Here is a 19599-nt window from a genome sequence, read left to right on the forward strand (position 1 = left end):
GATAACTGCATTTTAATTTATTATGAAATTAAATATTTTAATGTATTCTTTTTTTAAAAGATTTTATTTACTTACTTATGAAAGACACAGGGACAGAGGCAGAGACATAGGCAGAAGGAGAAGCAGGCTCCCTGTGGGGAGCCCAATGCAGGATCATGTCCTGAGCCAAAGGCAGACACTTACCACCTAGTCACCCCAGGCATCCTTATTTTAATGTATTCTTATACCTTGAATTTCTAAATCTCTTACAAAGAAACTAGATAAAGGGATCCCTGGGTGGCGCAAAGGTTTGGCGCCTGCCTTTGGCTCAGGGCGCGATCCTGGAGACCCGGGATCAAATCCCATGTCGGGCTCCCGGTGCATGGGGCCTGCTTCTCCCTCTGCCTGTGTCTCTGCCTCTCTCTCTCTGTGTGTGACTATCATAAATAAATAAAAATTAAAAAAAAAAAAAGAAACTAGATAAATTGTTAATATTCCTAACAGATGAACAGTCAGTTGCTAGTAAGTCTCTTTTACAGAATTACTTGCCCACAACCTCAGATAAAAATTTTTATTAAAAAAAAAAAAAAAGTCCTAGGGAAATGTCTCAGTGGCCCAATAAAGTTAAGCATCTGACTCTTAATCTCAGGGTTGTGAGTTCAGGCCCCACATTGGGCTCCACACTGGGCATGGAGCCTGCTTGAGATTCTCTCTCTTCCTCACAAAAAAAAAAAAAAAGCTTAAAAAAATAATAATAAAACAAAAGAGGTTGTATAGGTCACCTCCATCTCACCCCTAAAAATTTTTTTAAATAAAATAAAGTAAAAAAGATTGTATGGGTCACCTACATCACACCCAAATATGTATCAAAGTATGTTCAGGAAAAGGTTCTTTCAGTTGTAAAATGAGTAAGTCTATAGTTTTTCCCTTTATTTTTATAAACACAAAAATACTAGTTTGCAGTCTAAATTTTTTAAGAAATTTTATTTATTTATTTGAGAGAGAGAATACACAAGCAGGAGGGAGGGGCAGAGGGAGAGGAGGGAGAGGGTGAAGCAGGCTCCCCCACTGAGCAGGCAGCCTAATGCGGGGCTCGATCCCAGGACCCTAACATCCTGACCTGAGCCGAGGGCAGACACTTAACCGAAGGAGTCACCCCGGCACGTGCAGTCTGAATTTTTTTAAAAAGAAAGTTATAACTTCCTTCAAAGCTTTTTAAATGTTATCTCTACTTTCTATCTGCACAATTAACATTCCAATCTATTCTTCTGAAGCATCTGTAAAAGGCTAAGGATAAATACCATTTGATGTGTGATACTGGTACACCCCAGAGAGTATGTGAACATTCTGGCCTGTACCCTGCCTCTCAGGCAGAAGAGGGCAGGCAGGCACTTGGTCTGGCCTCTGCTTCCTCAGAATGGGACTGGGACAGGGTGCAGTTTCAGGTTGAGGCAGGACTCCAGGCCATACTCAAACTGATAACCAAATTCAGAAAACAGAAGTAACATTCCAGCATACTGATGCCTGAATTTCCTAAAAATATAATGCATGTGTGTGCATTAAAGTCTTATCCTATACACTGTCCCAAATACTACTGGAAAGGTTTTTTTAATTTATAAAGAGAAAAAAACATTCGAAATCAGTTTCCAGAATCAGAAAACTTCACTTTTCCACATTTCTCAGGTTGAAAGCTTTGAATATACGTCCTTAAGTTTAGGGGCTTTGCACTGGCAATTAAGAATGGTAGTATTCTTGGGGCACCTGGGTGGCTCAGTGGGTTGAGCGTCTAACTCTTGATTTCAGCTCAGGTTGTGATCTCGGGGTCCTATGGGATCAAGCCCCCTGTGGGGCTCCATGCTCAGTGGGGAGTCTGCTTAAGATTCTCTTCTCCTCCCTCTCCTTCTGCCCCTCCTTGCCATTCAAGCATACTCATTTTCTCTCACACTCTCTCTCTAAAATAAATATATCTTTAAAGGGAAAAAAGAATGATAGTATTTTTTTCATTTGATCTTCTTGACTTATTAGTTATTCAATAATTCAGACAGAAATTGTATTCTCAGTATCTTCAGAAAAATATTCCCTATAGTTCTTGGTGGGTATAACATAACTAGTCAAAGTATTATTAAAATATTATCATGTACATATTAAATTCTAAACTTCAGTTTTTATTTAAGTTTCTAGTACTTACTCAAGGAGGAACCATGTAGAACTGCACAGTTGGGACAGTGGTAAAGGTCAATGTCAACAGCATGATGTTCTTCTACACCAACACAGCTAAGATAAAGAAAAACAGAGTTAATAAGTAAATAAGTTGAAAATCTTTACTTAACTATAATAGATGGTTAAAATTTAGCTGGGAAGTGTACAACAACCTCACCAACAAATTTTGTAGATTACAGAAACATATGCAAAAATAAGTTTTATTGTCTTCCCTGTACACTTGCTGAATAATTAGGGGGGATAATATGCCCAAGTACATGGGAGATGATTCACTATTATCAACAGTAGAAACATCAGAAGTAATGTAATTACTAAGCCATAGGACACTCAACCAAAGTGTAAATGCCACCTAGTGTGGACTCAATGTTTGTATTCCTCCCAAATTCACATGTTGAAGCTGTAACCCCGGGATCCCTGGGTGGCACAGCGGTTTGGCGCCTGCCTTTGGCCCAGGGCGCGATCTTGGAAACCCGGGATCGAATCCCACATCGGGCTCCCGGTGCATGGAGCCTGCTTCTCCCTCTGCCTGTGTCTCTGCCTCTCTCTCTCTCTCTCTGTGTGACTATCATAAATAATAAATAAAAATTTTAAAAAAAATTGAAGCTGTAACCCCCTCAGTGTGGCTATTTTTAGAGATAGGGCCTCTGATGAAGTAATTGGGATTAATTGAGGTCATAAGGGTGAGGTCCTGATGCAATGGGTTTAGCGTCCTTATAAGAATAGACACCAGGGGTGCCTGGGTGGTGCAACTGGGTAAGCATCCAACTCTTGGTTTTGGCTCAGGTCACGATCTCAGTGTCGTGATCTTGGGAGTCATGAGAGCAAGCCCCAAGAAGAGTCCCACATCAAGACTCCAGACAACCCCCATGTTAGACTCCATACTCAGTGTGGAGTCTGAGATTTTCTCTGCCCACCTCACTCATGCTCCCTCTCTCACAAGTAAATAATAAAATAAATCTTTTTTTAAAAAAAAAAAGAAGAAATAACAGAGAGTTCTCATAGCTCTCATGATCTCATTCTCTCTCCATTTCCTTTCTCCTCCCTCTCACCCCTATCCTAACATTCTATCAGCCTAGCATTCAGTATTTAGTTAAAATAGGTTTCAAGAAGAAGAGAGAAGTATTTGTAGTCAACCAAAAACAGAGTTCACCTCCAGCCAACCCACAGTAAAAGACATGTAAAGGACATACTTCTGGCAAAAGGAAGATGATCACAGAGAGGTCTGGATGCAAGAAAAAAGTGAAAAGCTTAAAAAGTAATAATAAGGGCAGCCCCGGTGGCTCAGTGGTTTAGCGCCGCCTGCAGCCCAGAGCGTGATCCTGGAGACCCTGGATCGAGTCCCACATCAGGCTCTCTGTACGATACCTGCTTCTCCCTCTGCCTGTGTCTCTGCCTCTCTCTCTGTCTCTATGAATTAATAAATAAAATCTTAAAAAAAAAACTATTAAAAAAAAGTAATAATAAATATATGGGCAAATTTACCCATGAATATTCCCTACATAAAATAACGTCATGTGAGATTTTAAAATACATAAAGAACTAAAACACATGATACCAGCGCATCTGAATCAGGAGAGAACAAATGGAGTTATAAAATCGTAAGGCACTTATCCTGGAAGGAGAGGAAAGGTGATGATTAACATTGGACTTCTGTAATAAGAATGCCTATTAGAATCTCTCAGGAGACAACTGAAAGAAAGGAAATAGAAAGTATAACTTCCATACCAGTACCAGCATGGGGACAAAGAATTTATTTTAAAAATCAATTCAAAAAAAGGAGGAGAGAAAAAGAAATGGAGAGACTAAAATAAGGTGAAGTTATAAATTTAAATACATTAAGTACTGTTAATTATATGTAAATTGGTTAACCTACTCCAGTTAAAAGACACAGGTTACCTGGCTGGATGTAAACACTACAATTCACTGGTTGTAAAAGATACACGTACAACAAGAATACAGAAAGGCTGAAGTAATAGGATGAGCAAATAGCAATTTAAAAAGTACAGCTATATTAAGATTAAGCAACATAAAATCTAAATTAAAAATAGGACATACATATATTCAGTCTAAAAATTTCAATTTCCCAGGAGGCTATAACAGGAACGATTATAGTGGGAGATTTTGAGAACTCTTTCAGTATCTGATAGAATAAGCAAGTAAAACAAAAATGTATGAAATATGTAAGATTTGAACTTTAGGATTAAATAACATGGCCTAGGAACACCTAGGTGGCTCAGTCAAGTTGAGCAAATGACTCTTGATTTCAGCTCAGGTCATAATCTCAGGATCGTAGAACACAGCCCTGAGTTGGGCTCCAGCCCAGCACTGGGCTCCACATGCAAGGAGGGGCCTGCTTGAAGATTTTCTCTCTCTCTCTGCCCCTCCCCCCAACTCACATGCATGTGAAAGTCTGAAATCAGAAATTCTCTAGCCACAGTTCAATTAAGCCAGAAATTAATGACAAAAAATGAAATGGAAAATCTTCATATATTTAGAAACTAAGGAATAAACTGCTAACGAACCCATGAGTCAACAGATAAATTATAATGAAATGCTGAAAATTATCTTGAAATGAGAACTAATAAAAATACTACATAACAGCATTTGTGGGATGTAGAACTTATAAACAGAAATGCACAGCTTTAAATGCATGTATTGGGAAAAAAAAAGGCTGAAATAAACTCAGAAGCATCTACCTGAAGTTATAAAAAGAATAGCAAAATAAACCTTAAAAACATAGGAGGAATAAAAAAGCAGAACTGATAAGATAGAAAACAAATTATACAATAGAGCACCAAAGCCAAAAATTCTTTGAAAACACAAAGTTGGCAAACCTCTCTAGTGAGTCTAAGAAAGAGGGAAGACATGAATAACCAATACTGAGAATGAAAAGAGGTGCAGAACTATAAATTCTATAGACATTAAAGGTAAAAGAACCTTTGCTCATTATGAAATGAACCATTTTATGCTAAGAGATTAGGAAATATAGATAAGATAGGCAAACTTGAATCACAAAGAAACAGAATATTTGAATACTCCTGTAACAGTTACTTTGTAATTTTAAAAACTGTTCCCCCAACACACACAAATATCCCAGTCTCAGATGGCCTCACAGGTAAGTTCTATCAAATACCCAAGAAGTAATTCTGATACTATATAAAACTTACACCAGAGAATAGGACAAAAAGACTTACTCCCTAACTCATTTGAGGATAGCACAGCCTGATACTAAAACTTGGGATGATACAAGCAAGGAAAATTACAAACCACTTTCATTTATGAGCAAAGATGCAAAGAGCAAGTTTGGTCTACCTCAGGAATGCAAGGTGGTTTTAACTCTAAAAATCTTAATCAGTGAGGGATGCCTGGGTAGCTCAGCGGCTGAGGTCTGCCTTTGGCTCAGGGCATGATCCTGGAGTCACAGGATCGAGTCCCACATTCGGTTCTCCGCAGGGAGCCTGATTCTACCTCTGCCTGTGTCTCTCTGTCTGCCTCTGTCTCTCTCTGTATCTCTCATGAATAATTAAATCTTTTTAAAAAAATTTATACATCTGTATGAAAAAAAATGAAATTAGGCACCTAATTCACAACAATAAAATTTACTGCAAAGTAGATTAAAAACCTAAATACACGTGAAAGGCAAACTATAAAGGTTGTAATAAGATAATATGAAAATAGGGGTGCCTAGGTGGCTCAGTGGGTTGAGCATCTGACTCTTGATCTCTGCTCAGGTCTTGATCTCACAGTTGTGAGTTCAAGCCCAGAACTGGACCCTGTGCCAGGCATGGAGCCTACTTTAAAAAAGAAAAAAAATATATAATATGAAAATATCTTTATGACTTTTTCCTGGTAAAGGGCTATCTTAATCAAAACATAAATGCCATGTCCATAAGAGGGGAAAAAAAAAACCTCAGCTAATTTCAGTCATACCAGAATAACTTCTGTTCATTAAACTATAAGGAAAGAAAGGATAAACCAGAATGGAAGAAAATGATTCAGTACAGATTACCACCAAAGGAATTATATCTAGACTATAATAAATTCTTACAAATAATAAGGGAAAAAAAGAACCCAATAGAAAAAATGGCCGAAAGACATGAAGAGGCACATTATAAAAGGAAACCCAAGTGGGTAATATACACATGATAAGGTGTGTGACCTCTTTAACAATTGGGGGAAATACAAATTAAAACTGCAATAAAATACCACAATATGCCCACCAGATTGGCTAGTACTAAAAAGTCTGATGACACCAAATGTTGAAGATGATGTGGAAGAGTGGAAACTTGTATACTGCTGGCTGGAGTAATCTAGTACAGTCATTTTGGAAAATAAATTTGCAACAAAACTAAAGAACTGTATTCTATGATCAGGCAATTTCTCTTTAGATAAATATATCTTAGCGAAACTCATGCACATGTGCACCAGGATATCTACCTAAACAGGAATGGTTATAGAATTATTAGTTCCCAACAGTAAAGGGAATGAATCACAGTATACTCTCACAGTTATAGTATATACAGATACAAAAATGAAAGAACTAAAGCCCCATGCGATATGAGTAATATGAGTAAATTCTTTTTTTAAAAAAAGACTTGATTTATTAATAAGAGACATACAAAAAGAGAGGCAGAGACACAGGCAGAGAGAGATGCAGATTTCCCACAAGGAGCTCAATGCGGGGCTTGAACCCAGAGCCGGGATCACGTCCTGAGCCAAAGACAGACACTCAATCGCTGAGCCACCCAGGTGTCCCTGAACAAATTCTGTAAATGAGTGATCAGTGTGATAAAGGAAAAAAAGAGAGAGGGAGAGAATATATACAGTGTATTCTATTCATAAAGTTCAAAATTAGGAAAAGCTGAACCACAGTGCTTAGGGATTAAACTATAAAGGAGAGCAAGAAAGAGACAGATCATAATAGTAGGATCAAGGTTTCCTCAAGGGAGCTGCAATCTGGAAAGGTGTGTCTTGGCATCCCGGGTGGTTGTTATATGTTTGGTAATTATTCATTAAACGGAAGATTTATGTTTCAAACACTTTTTTGTGTTATTCTGTAAATTAAAATGCTTTTAAGGATAAAATTCTATCCTACCTATTTTTACAACCATGTAAAAAAATTAAGCAAACAAAATCCTTAAAATGTAGCAATCTAACAACTATAACAAAATATAAAAAAAAAATCTTAGAGATATCCAGATATCCCAAAACAAGCCTACTTTCGTGTGTGAACTCCATCCATCTGCTACCATAAGGTCTTTCAGAAGCTGAGTAGAGCTCACTGCAACTAAGTCAAAAATGTCAAAACCAGTTGTCAAAAATAACATGACACTACCATTCAAATATTCAATTAGTGAAATCAAGTAAATGCAATTCACTTTTGAGTAGAACCGAAACTTGCTTTATTTGTCCAATTTAAATGTATTTCATTTATTTCCATAGAAAGCAAAAGGTGAATATGCTGTTTAAAAACCTAAAAGTTTATTTTTTAACTGAAAGACTATCGATTTCCAAATCAATAAAATAAACCCTATGTAAAAGCACATTTACATAACATGTCCTAGGCCCACAGTTTCTTAAGCCCAAAAGGGTGTCTACAATCCAAAGAAAAGGTTAAAAATTATTGGGCAGAGGATCCAAACTTCCAAATTTCAAAACTTATATACAAACTACAGTAATCAAGACTGTGTGGTGCTAGCATAAGAAGAGACATATAAGATGCAACAGAATTGAGAACCCAGAAATAAACCCCCATGTTTAGCATCAATTGATTTTTGACAATGCCGAGACTATTCAATTGGTAAAGAACAGTCTTTTCAACAAATATCCTCAGGCATATAGACATACAAAAGACTGCATCTGGACCTCCACCATACACATATACAAAAATTAACTCAAATGGATCATATATCTAAATATAAAAACTAAAACTATAAAACTCTTAAAATAAAGCAGAGGAGTAAATCTTCATGGCCTTAAATTGGTATCCAACCACAAAAACACAGGAACAAAGGGGAAAAATTGATAAATTGGACATCACACTATAGCCTGGAAGTTTTTGTTTTCTCAGCTTAGTCTGCTGTGAGAAAATCAGCTGAGTATAGAAAGTGTGAGAAAAGAAAGGTGTGAGGTGTGAGGAGCTAGGAAAAAAAGTATAAACTCATTGATCTGAAGAATAAAAGAACAAGAAACACCGAAATATTGCCAGGCAAGGTTGACAGTCCACCTGTAGTCTGTGATCAGAAATTCCAAATGAAATCACTTCTGCACAGTTGTGTGGTATTTTTTTCAGCAATGCTCAACACAGGCCCAAGGGAAGAGGCTGGGTCTGTCCGGAATTGGGGTTTTGTGGACAAAGACTAGAAAGAGAGTTGAGGATATTTACAAGGAAGTTAATTTAATGATGGTCCCAGCAATCCAAGCTGCTGGATGAAGGGGCATGAAGACAGAGGAAGGTAAAAGGTAAATAAATGTTGGGGGAGGTCTGAAGGTGTTCCTATCACGGACTCAGTTGGAGGCCTTAAGCCAGTGATCTGTAAGGGGATTATGCTCAAATAGTGGAATGTGCAGAATATGAAATATCCAATGTAATATATTCCTTAACAGTGATAAGTTATAAGTGTAATAAAAGCAGGCTAAGATGGAGCAAAGAAAAGGTCATGAGAAGAGTGAGATGTGTGAGAGCAATCTTTATTCAATGAGAGCTCCAAACCAAACCTCTCTTGGTTCATAAAGTGTGAGTAGTGGGGGCTGCACTTCAACCAGAACAGAAACCCAAAGCCACAGAGCCAACTGGACACTTCCAGAAACTCGGATTTGTTTCATCGTAACTTAACTATGGTCACATTCCTTACTCTTAAAAAGTGATGGCTAAATTAAGTAAGAAAGCAACGTTAGATGCGTCCTGGAAAATCTAAACCAGTATGTAACATAAACTCATCTATCAATATCTAAGATATATAAAGAAAGGTGACTTCCACAAGGCTTAGGGAAGAAAAGAGAAGTTAGGAACATTCGAATTAATTCAGGACACTTTGGGCAAAACTTAGCTAATAATCCTCAAAGGTCCCTGGTTCCTCTCCCCAGCATCTACTCTTTACTCCCCCACCCCTGCAAACAATGTCCCCTCTTATACTAAAATGCCAGTGATGTTTTCAGGCTTTGACAAGTATAAACATTTTAACAATATTTATTTTAAAATTTCTGACTTTAGGGACGCTTCAGTGGCTTCAGCAGTTGAGCACCTGCCTTCAGTCCAGGGCTTGACCCTGGAGTCCCAGGATCAAGTCCCCCATCAGGCTCCCTGCAGGGAGCCTGCTTCTCTCTCTGCCTATGTCTCTCTCTCTCTCTCTCTCTCTCTGAGTCTCTCATGAATAAATAAATAAAATCTTTTAAAATTAATTAATTAAAAATAATAAAATTTCTGAATTTAATAGTAAATTCAGTATACTAATTTTTTACAACAGTAAATTGATAAATTAGTAAATATTAAAAACTTTAATCATATAAAAGATAATTTTAGAAAGTAAAATTGAACTTAAAAATTAAATGTTCCTAAGCCAAGAAGTTTATTTCAGATCTTTGAAGGGCACCAAAAGGAACTACTAAATATATTTCATTTCTCTCCCAGAAGGGAGAATAAATAACTTGTCCCACCCCTCACCCTACATTAAAAGAATTCTAGAATTACTATAATTCTATAGTATATTCTATATATACATATAGTATATATAGTAATTCTATAGTATATTACTATAATTACTTTAACAGGTATGTTAAAAGCAAATATAGTAGGACACAAAAAATGCAAAATTCTGAAAGCAAATTTTATAAGAATCACTTTCAACCCGTTAGTCTCTCTTACTCCCTTTATTTCTCTTATAAAACTTTCCTTCATATACAAATCACCCTACTCTTTCCTAATAACAAAATGTTCAATGTTTATTAGACCAGTGCATGTACTTTTCTGTGTTGGAGGTGGTTTTCTACAGGGGTGACAATCTGACCTTTGCTGAATAGCTTCCATCTATAGAACAGCCCCACTGCCATTTGGTGAGTGGGACAGTGACAACTTTAGCACTTTCTATTGTCTTAATCTTCTGAAATTGTTGCTTAGCTGGCTTTTTTTTTTTGGACACTTGACAAGAACAGAATTGAATTAATGACTAACCAGAATTCCGTAGGATCTGCCAAACATTCTCTTTTTTCTTCTTGGATAATGCTCCCATTTATATTCTCTACTCTTGTTGTTGGAAGAGTGGGTGGCCAAATTCTTTAAGATCTTACTGTCCTGTGGACTTCATTAGATATTCCTCTGGCTTCAAATTCTCTCCCCATTCTTCACCAAGCAATCCACACTACCTAGAGTCTTCAAAGCCCAACTCAAATTCCAAATCCTTGGTGAAACTTCACTGGATCACCCACAGAAAGTCCTTGACATTTTATTGATATACATTTCTACATATTGATATTGAGCTATTTTATATACTTTTTCCTGAACTGAGCTCAAGACTTCTCTCAGTACCAAGTACAGTGTGCCCACGTCATGATCCCAGTAAATTTCTACTGATTATTAGCTGTGCAGAAAATCTATTTGAAAAGCAACACATTGTGGTAAAGCTACAAGCAACTTTTATTTTTAAAGTTCATTCAGCTTAAATTTTTTTAAGAATTTGGTACAGGAACTAAAGGCAACAAATGGTAAAAAGCGAAAGATCTTTCAACATAAGAATTAGTAGATTTCTCATCCTTCCTTGGATGATAGAAGGCTATAGTAATGAAATTTATTCATTTAAAATTTTCATTCCTTACAAAAGTTTTGCCTGGGTATCAGAAGTCCACCTTCTTACCCAAAGCATCAAACTGCTGACTGCAACCTCCAAAGCCCCACACTAACATGATCAGAAGGCAGGTGCTAAACCGCTGAGCCACCCAGGGATCCTCTGTTTTCAATTTTTTAAAAATGTTTTCAATTTTTTTATTAATTTTGATGGTTGAGTTCTCTGGAGTCAAGTCTGCCTATGTTGGAATCCAGCCTACTCTACTTAGTAGTTGCATGAGTTTGGGCAACTTAACTGTTTTTTGTCTTATCTGTAAAGATGGAGATAATGGTATTTGTCTCCCTCAAAAAGTTAATAAAATTAACACACATAAAATGCTTAGAATGAAACAGAAGATTGGTTTTGCTGATCCAGAAACCTTGCTAACCAGTATTAGCTTAATAGGCTGATGTTCCTACTGAAAGTAAAAGGATGCCAATAGGCATTTCCACTTTTAAATTACGTTTTGTGGGGTGTGTTAGCCCTATGATACTTTATTACCAAATATCAGCTAAAGTAAAAATTTATAATTTGCATATAGGAAAATCAAATTGGTAATTAATAAAATTAACTCTGTGGTTCTGAAAAAGTCCAACTTCTGTTATTTTCTTGCTGACATATAAAGCTATTTTCATAAAATTAAGTGCTTTTGAGTGTGGCATATTTCAACTTTTGTGAAGATTCTATTTTTGACACATTAAGGCTATTTATTGGTATATTATGTGCTTAACCAATTTTAATGAGGGTTTTGCGTAAAGGGCATACTCTGAACCAAATTCCTTCAGTTCATAAAATCAGAAAATTAGACAATTTTTCCACCTCAAACAGCTAGCTTATGCTTCCTACTGTTCCAGGTTGCCCAATTTATTTCTGACCAGCTGACAGAAACATGTATGTTACCAAGGAATTGAACAAAGAACATGAGAGAAAAATAAGGGGTTGAAGAACCAACAAGTGTGCATGTACCTCACCACTTAAAATTCAAACTTTCTGTTAACAAGTCTTCTAATAAAACTTGTTTCAAGGTGGTCAATTTGTGAAATACACACACAAATACATTTTAAATGCTGATACATTACACTTTAAGATTTTAATTTAAAAAAAAAAAAAAAGATTTTAATTTATTTATGGGGGGCGGTGGGCAGAGACCCAGGCAGAGGAAGAAGCAGGCTCCCTGCAGGAGCCCAATTCAGGACTCAATCCCCAAACCCTGGGATCAGGCCCTGAGCCAAAGGCTCAGCTCAACTACTGAGCCACCCAGGCATCCCAACACTGTTTGCTTCTTGAGTGCAAAAAACACCCTTCTGCTTGTCACTGTGTGACATCTAAGTACAGAGTAGGCAATGTAAATATGGTAAATGGATTAAATGGATCTTTACAAATAAGCACAAATAAACTGTTCTCTCATGAAGGCAATATTTTCTATTAGAATGTTCTAAAGTAAGGAAAGGTGCTTTAAATTTCTGAAATACCCAAAGAGCTAAACATATTTGTCTTTCACCAACCTGTGGTCATTCCACCAGCCATTCAACCTCTTAAGCTAATACTCTCACTTCTCTTTGGCACCCTACTTTCTACCTGTCTGGCTCCATATGAGGTATGTCTGTAGAGACTAAGGGGAGATGCATTGCATCGTAATGCAAACGATGCCCAGAGGATATGCTATTTCATGGAGATAGATTATATTTCTATCTTTACCAGTGAAACAGCAAACAAATGCTGGCCCCAAAATGAATATTATGTGAAAATTTAAGAACTTAGGGGAGAAAATACTTGCCATGTTGATAAAGGATAAACAGTAGCAATTTCACAGAGGTTTGCCCCACAATGTTCTTAAGTCACCAAAGGAAGAAATTTAAAAGTATGTTATCAGTATGCATATTAGTATGCGCTTCTGTCTTAATGTATTTTTGACTGATAAATTTTACCTAATAACCATAACAAGAATCATTATGTAAAAATTTGCTCTAAAGCAACCTGAATCTAGAAGTACATGAAATGTTTGCTGAGTCTAGTTCCTTGCTATGAAATGCAAGACTTTAAATTATTAACATTTCAAGAAAACTTTTTCTGAACTCTTTTAACATTTAGACTATTTGTGGCTCCCAAACCTGGCTGTGCAACAGAAGCCCCTGTAGAGCTTTTATAAGCTGCTAGGAAGCAGCTTTTCAAAAGAATGAGGAAGCTCTGTAAGAAAAGATAGAGAAAGATCTTTAAGATATGCTGGAAAGCCAGGTGCAGAACAGTCTGTATAACATGCCCCCACCCCCAACCAAGAACGTATGCATGTTTGCAAACCCATGCTGACCGTAAGTCTGGAGCAATACACAAAAAATTAGTGAAAGTGGTGCCTCAGGTTAAGAAACCGGGAATGGATGCAGAATGGAGAGGGAGAATTGCTTTTTACCATAAAACCTTCTGTATCTTTTGTCCTATGCATTGCTTATTTCTAAAAAGAAAAACACATTCTTGAGCCCCACCTCAGATCTACAGGGAGAAGTTAATGGGTGGGACCCAATAATCTTTATTTTTAACAAGTTCCCCAGGTAATTCTTTTGCAGCCAGCTCAGCAAAGAAATGGTATTTGGGCACAGAGGCCAGCACAATACCTTACTCTCAGTTGTTTCCTATGAGAACTCTGTGATTCCAACCAGACTCTAAGTTCCTTAAAGACATGAGTAATATTTAATAATTCAGAATTTCCTATCCTCCACAGAATTACCTGAAGTTGGTTACATAAGAGATGCTCACGAAATATTTACTGATGGACACAAAGTAGGAATTCCAAGCACATCTAGGAGGCATTAGTTTGGGCTACTATCCTGAAGCCTGTTTAAATATGAATTTTGCAAATATAGGGGTAAAAAAATGGATGTGAGGGAGAAAAAAATAAATAATTGATGAATTTTTCTCTTGAGATCTTATTTTGAAATGTCCATAGTTTATGGCAATGCAAAAGAATGCAGTATTCCTATTTAGGTTCAGTCACAGGTATAATCACATTGTACGGAAAGGGTCCCTATTTGTTACAGATTTTTATATTATGACCACTTATTTTGTTTTCCTTTCATGTAGCTCCTAAGTGTCCCTATTTTGATTTCCCAAATAGAGTATCTATTTATTTTTTATTATTATTATTATTATTTATTTATGATAGTCATACAGAGAGAGAGAGAGAGAGAGGCAGAGACACAGGCAGAGGGAGAAGCAGGCTCCATGCACCAGGAGCCCGACGTGGGATTCGATCCCGGGTCTCCAGGATCGCGCCCTGGGCCAAAGGCAGGCGCCAAACCGCTGCGCCACCCAGGGATCCCTAGAGTATCTATTTAAAGAACAGATTAAATAAATTATAAATAGAAGTAGATTTTTAAAGATGAACCAACAGCCATCAGAAACATTTCAAACCAGTTGACAGTCCTATTTCCCACTGTGAATATGGGAAAAGGAAAGCTATATTCCTAGGGTCTAAGGACACTTACAGAAGATTTAATATATTCAGGACTAAGAGATCACACCCTAGGATAAAAGATAACAGCAAATCATAAACTTTTACATTGAAGACACTCAGTGATAAGTCAGCTACAAAAAACAAGAGTCAATGCAAACACATCTATTCCCTTCATAACCCTTCTCCTCCTGTAAAGTCTTCAGTGCCAACATCTAACAGCAGAGACCACATTCTACCCTAAGCCAAGAGAAAAGATTACTATTAGAGAACTTCTTGTGACAGAGTCTAAAGTAGCATTCTGAGGGGGACCACTAACATCCTTAGTAAGCTTCTTCATTTTCAGTGACGGATGGATGAACTGGAATAGGGCTTTGGACCATGGAAAGCTTGACATAATTCAGAAGAAATATCCCTACATGGAATTCCATATATTACCCAGAAGATCTGGGAGAACTTCAATTAAAAATCAGAAGTATCCATCAGAAGTGAAATGGGGGCACCTGGGTGGCTCAGTCAATTGAGCATCTGGCTCTTGATTGCAGCTCAGGTCATGATCCCAGGTCCTGAGATCAGGCCCCTATGGGGCTCTGTGCTAAGCCGGGAGTCGGCTTGAGGATTCTCTCTCCCTTTGCCCCCTGCTCAAATAAATAAAATAAATCCTAAAAAAGGGGGGGGGGGAATGGGTAGTCCTGAGTTGTCTAGAAAAGCTCAACAGTAAAAGACTGGACCATCCTATTTCAAAACATACAAGTAGGGTAATTTAAAACATAAAATTTGCCTTGACTAAGTTTCTCTGGCTGTGTATCTTGAGTCTCTCAAATGGCATCAGTGTTAACATTCCTTCTATCAGTTATTTATTATTCCATTTATGCACAATTTAAATTATACTTCCAGAACCATCACTTTTTGTTTCTGCTGCACTTTCACCTTTATTAGCACTTCCTCTTTTGATAACCCGGTTTTGCGATGTGTCATGTGGGTTTATCACTGAGAGACAATGAAGGAGCACAACAACATGCTTTCCTGTCTGTGTATGAACTGAAGAACAGATGCACACCTGGTTATTTACAAACAGATTCGTTGACCACGTATGGGAGAGCTGGTAGCAAAGTTTGTGCTTTATGCAGTTAACATATCATGGTCACTAAAATTTGAATTATGTTATTGGGGAACTAGTGCTATTTAACTAGTGCTGTCTTGATAGAAGAAGAAATATGTATTTGGTCTTTGTCCCTAGTTCCTAGCAGAGTGCAGAAAACCCCTGTTAATTTCCTGATAAGGGTGAAAGTAAAGCCTTTTGTTATTCATAACAAGCCGCTTTCTATGGAGCCTGAGTTTATGCTAATGGAGGGCTTCAAGATGGGGACTGGTTGCCAAAGGAGCCAACCATGGGACCACAGGGTTGTAACTTTTAGCCCCACTCCCAACTGCAGAGGAGGCCAGGATAAGTACCAGGAACGGAATTAATCACTAAGAGCCAACGGTTCAATCAGTCATGCCTACGTAATGGAACCTCTATAAAAATGAATGGGTCTGGAGCCCTTTGGGGTTGGTGAGTGCACTCAGGTGCCAGAAGAGTGGCACATCCCAAACCCCAACAGGACAGAATCTCCTGCATGTGGGACTCTTCTGGATCTCACCCTAAGTACCTTTTCATCTGGCTATTCATTTGAAACCTTTATGATATCCTTTATAATAAACTGACAATACTGTTTCCTTGCGTTCTGTAAGCCATTAGAGCAAATTATCAAACCTGAAAGGTTCAAACAGAAGCATAGGTTACCTAGGAACCCACTATTTGTGACTGGTGTCTGACATAGGGAGACAGTCTTGTGGGACTAAGCCCTTCAGGACCAAACCTTAAGTGAGTTCTGCACTAACTCCAGGTGGTTAGTGTGAGAATTGAATTAAATTATAAGACACCCAGCTGGCATCTGCAGACAACTGGGTAATTGCTTAGTGTGGAAAATCCACACATTTGGTGTTAGAAGTGTTTTAAGCAGAGAAACAATTTTCCTTTACATGGTAACTGAAATCTGTGCATATCGGAACCATGCTAAGTGAGGACTGCCTGAAGAGCATTCTCCAAAAGAGCATTTCTTAAACTGTCCCACAGGATAAGGTTACTCAAAGAACAATTCCATAGTCAAATAAGACCGCATAAGAATCAAGACACACCATCTCACTAGCCTAGCCACCTGAGGGTCTTCTGGGTAAAATTACCTATGTGCCACGACTACCCTTATTCACCAGGCAGAGCTTCTGTCCCAGGGTAATAAGAAGTCAAAGCAACTATCCAGCTTCACAAGCACTCTGACTTTAAAAATTTTAACCTTGCCTGCCAGATCTATTTAAATGACACCTGCTAAATCCCTTTTGCATAGCTCGACTCCATTCCTGGCTAGGCTCATCCTGTCACACAAATGTATCAAAATGACAGAGCAGGTAATTTAAGAAGACCTGTTGTCTGTTTCCCCACTGAAATCTTAAGTTTCTCTCCAGTTAAGAAAACACAGAAAATTAGAAGCAGTATGTAAGAGACAGCAAGAAGGTACAGCAAGGAAGGAGATGAAACACTACCAATAAATACCTCTGGTCTGGGGCAATTTAGTACACACACAGTCCGACACAGGCCAGCAGCCCATACCTACAGCAAACTAAAGTGCACGACATTTAGTCATCAAAATTAAATAGTGCAATATTCTCTGTGAAAGCGTAATATATCCACCAATATCCTTCTACAAATAATTGACATTAGAGGAAGTATATCTCCTGAGCAACTTTTCTGAGGACATTCAACCACATTTCACAAGGAGAATCTTCAGTTATAGGAAAATTTTATTCCAGCAGACCGCATCATTCCTCAAAGATGGCAACGTGATTGCTATTTTTTGTATGCTAATTAATCTGTAAAATGTTAACACTTCATCCCAATTGTACCCATGCTAAAGGTTACTTCCAGTACATAGAATGTTTCTAGCATTTTGAAAAAGAAGGGATTCGAAAAGAATAAAGAAGGGGAGAAATAAAACAGTAGCAAACAGTTCCAGAGTAAAATCATATCATATATAAACTTAGGGCACGATATCTTTTCCAGGTAGCAGGACCAGAAAAAGAAAACTATTCAGTGAGGTAGGTAAGTAAGCAGCCTCCATAGTGTACTCTGCAAGTCATGTCCCTGGTGCACCTACAGGGGATTACATCTACGCAGATACAAGAAAATGAATGCACACTTATTATAGTCATTAATATGCATATATGACCATCACATAAAAAATCTGCTATTTCATAAAGGGAATCCACATTCTACTTTCAAACCCAGTATCTCTCACTTATGATCCTTCTCTCATTAATAATTTTCTACTGCTTTAGGGTGGAAGTCTCCAAGAAGCAGATCCTGATACACAAATCTGAGTGCAGATGCTCACATGGCAGGTGATCCCTGGTAGCACTAGTAGAGAAGTGTAAAAGTGAGACAGAAAGAAGCCATAATGCATATGTACCCTAATGAGCATTTACCCCTTTGGGGACATCTGGAAGACTATGGAGAAGGGGCATGGTCCGACCCAAGGGAAGAAGAAGCTAGGTTATTTATCCGGTTTCCCAAAAGACAATGGTTGATGGCTATCCTAGGGGCATTACCTTCCCAGCACCTCCAGCCTGCTTCAAATACAAGGTGCTGAGCTCCTACAGCTGGACAAAGTCCTCAGGCCAAGTCTCAAGTGCTTTCAGCAAGAAGTCCACAAGAGATAGAGACAGATAGAAATAGAGAGGGAGGGGCGCCTGGATGGCTCCTTTGGTTAAGCGGCTGCCTTGGCTCAGATCATGGTCCCAGAGAGCGGCAGGTTGGCTCCGTGCTCAGAGGGAAGCCTGCTTCTCCCTCTCCATCTGCCCTTCCCCCGCTCATGCATGCATGCTCGCACACACGCGCGGGCGCTCTCTCTCTCTCTCAAGTAAATAAACAAAATCCTTAAAAAAGAAAACAAAAAAAGAAAAGAAACAGAGAAGCCAGGAGGAAAAGGGAGGTGCTCCTACAGAGCCTGCTACATAGGTAAAATTCCAGTCTAGCCAAACTACTGTGCATACCTACTTACCCTGTTCATTCTTTGTATACTACATATGCTCATCTTAATACTCATTATGAAAAAGAAATACTCATTGTGTTCACCCTTCTCCATTATTACTTCTCCACTGTCTCTAGGATAAACACCGAACAAGTATATACATAAAATACGTATCATGAAGTTAACAGGGGTAAACAGGTATGGATTAAGTAAATAATAGTAACATGTAATATTAATTAGTAAACAATATTTAACATTTATTTCCTGAACAAAAATTAAAGTTGTCAAATTTGATGAGGAAATCCGCAATTGTGTAAGGGGGAAGAACCATCACTGGACCTCAGCCATTCTCCGGAAGGAAAAATAACCATTCCTAGTGACATGTTATATTTCAGTTCCAGAGATGTACATAAAATTGATGAATTTTCAAGACAAATTTTGTTCTACTACCAAGAGCAGTCTCAGCTCTGGGCTGAGCTACCATGAATCGCTTATGAGCCTGGACCGTCGTGTAGAAGAACGAAGACGTGGAGCAGATGGAAAGAGGGCAATCTTTTAGACAAAAGGGATTAAAATATCTTATCTATCTTAAGCAAAGTTCCACAGAGAAAAGTAGCACTTCAGGAACTATTTTTAAATGAAGGAAGAAATCATGGTGATGACTAGGGAATTTCCAGAGACTTGTGCTTAAGAGGAAAGTGCTACACTAAATTACATTTATGTATCTGCGTGCATGTGTGTAACAAGGGGGATGAGGAAAGGGAGCATATAGAAGGGGGGAGGTGACTCTGAGAATGAGAGAAGAAAACAAAAGAAGCAAGGATAGGGTACAAGAGATTAGGTCGCAAAGAGACCCCTAGAGGGCAATGTCCAATGTGGGAAGTGAGGGCAGGAAAAAGAAATATGAGCAGGTGGAGGTACCAGCTGTAACACTGGTTTATTATTTAGCAGCCATAACACTGTATGTGGGTAAAAGACACACTTAACACCATCTTCCTTCCTTCAAGGGATAAACTTCGTACTGTAAACGAACCCAAAATGCCTTCTATGACTCAGCCATTCACTCATT

General features: G+C 38.1%; 1 protein-coding gene across 2 annotated transcripts in view; it reads right to left on the reverse strand.

The window, feature by feature from the left end:
• Nucleotides 1-19599, reverse strand: part of KDM7A (lysine demethylase 7A) — an 83557-nt gene that overhangs the window by 46706 nt on the left and 17252 nt on the right. For both annotated transcript variants that reach the window (XM_041753868.1, XM_041753869.1), the window contains exon 2: nt 2168-2253. In XM_041753868.1, the coding sequence (XP_041609802.1) occupies nt 2168-2253 (86 nt within the window). The remainder of the gene's footprint in view (nt 1-2167; nt 2254-19599) is intronic.

This window comes from Vulpes lagopus, chromosome 4 (assembly GCF_018345385.1).
Source record: "Vulpes lagopus strain Blue_001 chromosome 4, ASM1834538v1, whole genome shotgun sequence".
NCBI lineage: Eukaryota > Metazoa > Chordata > Mammalia > Carnivora > Canidae > Vulpes > Vulpes lagopus.